The sequence below is a fragment of the Zeus faber genome (assembly GCF_960531495.2).
Source record: "Zeus faber genome assembly, chromosome: 18".
NCBI lineage: Eukaryota > Metazoa > Chordata > Actinopteri > Zeiformes > Zeidae > Zeus > Zeus faber.
Genome location: NC_137210.1, coordinates 20,443,059 through 20,449,502, shown reverse-complemented (window position 1 = coordinate 20,449,502; position 6,444 = coordinate 20,443,059). Strand labels below are relative to the sequence as shown.

Sequence of the window (6,444 nt, the reverse complement as noted above, 5' to 3'; positions counted from 1 at the left end):
GAGGAGGAAATACAGCAACGAGGAATGTGGTTATTATGCGTTACAATAACATGTGATATACAATGAAAATCACTGATTATTTTTGGATATATGCAGATTTTAAAATCATGTCATTATGCTTGTAAGAGGTTATTCGACGGCTCCTTCAATCACTGGAAACCAGAACTCTGGTTAGTACCTTCAAATATACGAACATCTGTGCAACTAAAATACTGCAATAGACTAGAGTCATACATACAGGGCGTTGTTTAGTTGGATTCATCTGCGGAACGTACCGAGTCACATAGCGTCAAAAAGTGACTTCGAACCAGGCTGCTGACGCTTCAGGTCCAGGAGATTCTCTCAAATATTTGGCACACGCGTTTCCTGTTGGTCTCGGTGTCGTGGATTTACACTTCATATGCTCAACGCGCTCTATGTATGACTCTAGTGTCGCCGTGATGCAAAAAAAAAAAAAAAGAAAGTAAAACGAGATATAAATCGTTTGCGATGAGTTACACGTTGTGTTATTGCAGAGAGACGAAGATTTAGAAAAAAGGAGAAACTCCGTCCTCCATCTGTCAGCCCATCCATCCGTCTATTCATCTATCCATCTGTCCGTCCGTCCATCCATCAGTCCATCCATCCAGCCATCCATCCAGAAATGACACCCAGGACATTGTAATTACCTGGTGTCTGTTGTATTTTCCCCACATTTCGGAAATTGGGTTCATATTGTTCTACTCCGCAGCCTCGGTGATGGAGATTAAAAAAAAAAGAAAAGAAAAAAAAATGTTCCAAACAAAACACAAACCCACTTTTCCAAACCTTCATCCGTCCTCCTCCCGTCCCCGTTTTTAATTTGTCATTATTCTAAATTGTGGGGAGAGTGTGGGAGTTTTAATATGAAGCGTTCAGCAGCATTGCGCCGACCCCCCCTATCCTCCCTAACCTCCTATCTGTCTTCAACAGCCCCCCTCTTCCCTTTCTTAACCCTCGCTCTTCCATCTATTCACCTTCCTTCCATCCTTCCATCCTTATTTTGGGTTATCCATTCGTTCCTTCCTTCCTTCAAATTAAGATGATTTCCTGTCCAAATATCATTATGTATCCAGAATCATTTCAACAAATATTTCCACGGTGTTTCATTGATGGTCATAATTCAGTGATATATACAGTATATATGCTTTAAGATGCTATAAAATACAATAAAAAGTTTGACGAGCATTAAAACAGATTTTGAAGGCACTGCGCGGCTCCGTGTGCTGGCTGCAGCCCATTTGTGCATCAAAAAACGAGTTAACTCGCACAAATCCACAAAGTTATATCTTTGGCGCCTACACCGGGTCGCAGGGATCCTCGGTGCGCATACTTAAAATCATTAAAAAAAGAAAAAAAAAAGAACAGGGCATACACGACTGACAATGAAGAGAAAACAAGTAGTTGCTGAATGTTTTATCCTCCCAGTGAGCTGTCAAATTGGTCAGTTTTCAGGGAATGGCTGAAGCCCACGCTCGGAACAATTTCTGTTCTCGAAAACAGCGTGAAGCGCTGGAACAAAGGCCTTACTCTGTTCCAGTGCAGGTGTAAAAAAAAAAAAACAACCCCTTTTCAGACATTCACTTGTACAAAATAACAAATACAGTCACACAAAAGAAGACATTGTTCTAGTGGTTTGTGGGTGTTCTTCATTATAAAGTTATAAAGGGTTATAACCAGGCAGCTAGCGGTGGACATCAGAGTATATCAAGGAAAACCTACGTACATTCAAAGAAGATAACTCCGAAATTAAAGAGAACCTTTTGATTCTCAACTCATTAAGTCCTGATCTTTCTATGCATTTGGTCGTTTAAATGAATGGAAATGAATCGGACACTAAGTGCTGCTTGTCAACTGGAATGCATCTCCAAATGCTCGGGACTCGGGGGTTATTTTTAAGGCAGGAACCGAAACGTGGGTTTGGTGTAAACCAACATCCTGTGGTTGGCAGGAGGAATAAAACCGAGCCATGGTTTCAAGGGCTTCTATTTTGGAAATATTTTATGCAGGGGTTCCTCAAAGTACCTGGAACTTCTCTAGACTCGTAAAATACTGCTGAAAACGAAAAAAAAACAAAACAAAGTTTCACAGGAAAATGATGAAATGAAATCAGATAAAACAAATAAAAATAAAACAAAAGGAATGATCATTGCATACAGAGGATAACACAACATACAGCGCCGTACCAAAAGACTACTGCAAACACAAGGAGGATTATATAATGACGTCACAAAAGTGGTAGAAAAGAATGAAATTACAAAACACGGTCTCGCCCGAGAAGTGGAAGGAAGCGGAGGTTTCACTCGATTTGGTGACGGATACGTTCGCGGGTGGAGACCAATAAAAACTTAGGAAGTGGGTAATAAGGTTCATTTAGAAGGATCATTCAAATTAAAGATAGCATTGCGTATTAATCCGCTTCTACGGCGGAATTTAGGACGTCCGTCTCGATAGTTTCTGAATACATGGGAATATGAGTCCGTTGTGCCCGACACACTGGTTGGATCCTCCGTCGCCCTCCTTCAGTTGCTACCTCTGAGTGTCTGTGTGCGTCTCTCCACAGTTTCCAGCTCAAATGTGGTTGCGTTTCCAGCGGGAGCCGCTGCAACGAGTCCTCCAAGCCCTCGATCCCCCCGCGCCGCTCCCTAATGTACAGCAACAGCCCGGCAGCTGCGGAGCAACCGTGCAAAACAACAACTAATCCTGTAAAGTTTGCCTCCTCTGCTGTATAGTGTTGTAATTGTTTTGTAAGCGCAGCTGTCGGTGCGTGTCCGTGTGCATCACCACGGAACCCGATCGCATCTCCAATTCTGAAACGGAGCCAATTGTTTTTTGTTTTTTGGGTTTTTTTTTTTGGCGACGGACGCTGCGTGATGCATCTTAAAGCAATGTGGACCAACGGAACATTTGACGGTTCCTTACGTCGGTATCAATCCGTAAACTGCAACTCACTTCCACCAGAAGCTTCTGGCGGGGCTCTTCACGGACGACTCATATTTTCTATTTTAGCGCTCCCTGTCGACATTCGTGGCCCGAGCACTGACACAAAAACATATTTCTGACTCAAGGCAGGTCAAAACAACATGAAATTATATGAAAAAAAAAAAAAAAAAAAAGGATTGTATGGTCCTTTAGCTTTAGAACAGTTGAATGTTCTACATTATATGTTAGTTTTGGAATTTTAGCAAATTTCTACCTCACATTTTGAGGCACTTGTTCACACTACTGTAGTTGAATGAAAACAATGTAAGTCAATGGGGAGTGGAACATTTTCCTCGACGTGGGTGGAGGTGACTGGTAAAAGGGAGTGAGAGTATGTGGACGTACGTACGGGGGATCGGAAAAAACACAGAGATACAAATGTTCTATAAAACGTCCATATCTCTTTAACCCATTTGGAGCAACCAGTTCAGGGCAGAACACAAACCCCGCTCTCAAACAAAAACAACTATAAAAGTAACTGAAGTGACGTGAATAACAACATGTTAAAATATAGCTATCTAATAGAGCTTTCGGGAATTTCTCTTTATTCAAACCATGGATGACATCCTTGCAGGAATCATATCGACGTGGGGCTCCTTTTCAGTCGTGTACCAAATGGCAGATAAGTGCAGCCTGAGGAGAAGAAGACTTGCATGTTGCTTGGACAGGGCCTGCTACACGGCTGCAGTCATGGGGTTTTTCTGTCTCGGGGCTGGTTGGTGCGGATGTTTTCCTCCCTCCGCCATGTAGCCATACTGGTCCGGAATGGGCTCCCTTGGGTGCCTGCAACCAATGAGGCATTGACTCAGTTTCATCAAAGCAGTGGCGTTGGGCTGCCACATCCTTCCTGTGAGCCCCTCTGTGAGTACACGCTTTATACAACAGCACGAACATCTCGTTTCACGAGGAAAAAAAACAAAACAAAACACGAAAAAAAAAGTAGGAACTCAATTTGAGGATCATTCATCAAAGTCTTAAAAATGTAGACGACCAGGTGTGAAAAGAAAAGCAATTTTATAAGGGTCGTGATCTGTAGCGGCGTTTGTTCATCAAAGCAGGGAAGTCTTAAAAAGGGCTCAGGGTGATGGAAGACGATACCAGAGCTTCCGCACAGCCAGAGACGTTAAGTCCAGGTTAGAAGAAAAATACATGGCGGGACTTTTATCTTCCGGACCTGGAATTACCCACCGCTACTCGACACAGCGCTTCACGGCAAGTCCTCCTGTTTTGGACGTTTGTCGGGACATTGGTCCGGATCAAAGCTGGACTACTCAACTGTTTTGCAATCAAGAAGCTCCCTTCGTTGGTCATCGGCCATTCAGCAAGCGTGCGTGCCGCTTGATTTCCAGCGAATGACTCCGACGTGACAGGAATGACTGACTCAGATTACAATGTAGACAGGAAGGGGCGTCGGGGATTATTTGTCTGCACAGGAAGCCTATGATTGTTCTGCGTGTACTCCCCGTCCTTTTTTCAGGAGATGCCACACGTCTCAAAGCAAAGGAAGCTGCCGAGTCCGGAGATCTGCACCGCCGACGTAGCCTCGGTGGGCGGTAAACTAGGGTTCCCGTTCAGTCCCTAAAGGAAAACTCCGGGGTTTTTTTTTTTTTTGTTTGTTTAAGCCCAAACCTCATTGTTCCATCACTGAGAAGCCTTCTGTGAGATTGGCGTCAGGATCTACAGTGATCCAGCCACGAGTTTTTAAGTTTAGTTTTTAACCTTAACCGACTGCCGCCCACGCCCAGCGAAGAACATGGTCGCGGGCGGCCAACTGCGCCGAAACTATTCTCTAAATACTGGATTTAAAAGACCGTGATGCCACTCAGATTGATTCCCAATGATTCAAAAATAAGCTTTAGGTAAAAGAAAAAAATCAAAGTTTTCCTGTAACCATCTGCCAGGCAACACCACGACACAGTCTTTTCACATCCGGCAACACTGCACCGCCTATTAAGACGGCGACACGCCAAGACCAAAGATTTGGTTGACCTTTTCAAACTACATTTTATTTGCAATCTCCTGAAAAAAAGCTCCTACCTGTAACCCCCGGCAACACGGTTCATGGTGTCGTAGCGCGGCCCGCGGAGAGGAGGGGACGGGGGGACATCCTGCCGCAAGGGGCCTCTCTGCTGGTTTGGGGGCTGGTGGTGGTGGTGGTGGGCGCTAGGAGCGGGAAGAAGAGCGAAGGTTGAGCGCCATCACTGCGCCAGAGCTTGACAAAGGACGGTGTCATAGCACAAGAAATGCAGACGATTCAGGGTGGAGTCGCGAGGTTTATAAGGCGGTCGAGCGGCGTCAACAGAATGAGAGTGGAAGAGCAAAGAGAGGTCCAGCGGAACTGAATGCCAGGGTAACAGAACACAGAGTGATTGAGAAGAAAGTTTTGCAACGCCAACAAATGATGCTGGAAACGAGTGTTATTTGAACAAGTAGATGTCGGTGTAAGTGTCATTTGTGTGAACAGCATTGAACGGTAACTGAACAGAGTCTTACGCCACCTCCTAGCACCCGGAGTTTCCCAAGTCCATTATAAACCTTTATGGGAAAATGTTATCACAGCAAATACAATAAAATTATATTTGCTCTTACAAAATCATTGCTGGCAGAAAGGAGCCGATCTTTTCAAACAAAGTCATCAGTCATCTTGAGAACCTGGCGTGAAAACATGTTTTGACATCGAATGACGCGCACTTTTTACTCCCAAAAAATATGGACCAATGAGCGGGTTTGAAATGGGGCCGTTGTTATCCCTGAGCACTCGTGCTCCTTTCCCACACACCAGGCTTGACTCCCCAAAAAGAGTCAAAACACAAACGAGCATAATGATCAGAACTCGTCTCAAGGTCCCTGCGCTCAGAGCGTAGACGGATACACGCAATGGTATTAAAAATAAACGTCTTTCAGAGTTCAGAGTAATAAAGCCTCCTGCAGGAAGGGCGAACATTTGATGTTAAAACGACATAACTTCACGTAAATTATCTTTCGAATTGTTGTCGTTTCCCTTTCCCTTTTGAGTCGTTTCCCTTTCCATCAGTGCAATGCCCACAGCATCATGAAAAGCCTTGGATTAGGTTGATCAGGGCTGCCAAAAAACCTTCAAACTTGCACTGTTTTCTTAATTTGAACTGTGTCACAAGGTTGAAAGAACACAAACCTTTATTATTTTTTTTACCTTTATTATACTTTTATTACTTTATTATTACTTTAAGATTCCATGTAAGCGTAACTTTACCTTTGGTGGGGGTAGTATCCAGGGTCTAGGCCCCGGTGGTCACCCGCCCGTGGGTAAGGTTGACCGGGAGGATAGCTGGTGTAGGATGGACCGGACTGGGAGGCGGTGTTGGGGTAGGATGGACCGGACTGGGAATTAACGTTGGGGTAGGATGGGGAGAGGGGGTATCCCTGTGGGGGCGGGGCAGCCCCAGGGTAGTGGTTGGACCAGGG

The 6,444-nt window shown here is 44.6% G+C and overlaps 1 protein-coding gene across 1 annotated transcript in view; it reads right to left on the bottom strand.

The window, feature by feature from the left end:
* Positions 1-3,674: 3,674 nt before the first annotated feature.
* Positions 3,675-6,444, bottom strand: part of LOC307244573 (partitioning defective 3 homolog B-like) — a gene marked incomplete at both ends in the record, with an annotated part of 251,215 nt that continues 248,445 nt past the window's right edge. The window contains 3 exons of the mRNA XM_080019807.1: positions 3,675-3,783; positions 5,038-5,163; positions 6,233-6,444. The exon at positions 6,233-6,444 is cut by the window's right edge and continues 37 nt beyond it. Coding sequence (XP_079875933.1) covers positions 3,675-3,783; positions 5,038-5,163; positions 6,233-6,444 — 447 coding nt within the window. The remainder of the gene's footprint in view (positions 3,784-5,037; positions 5,164-6,232) is intronic.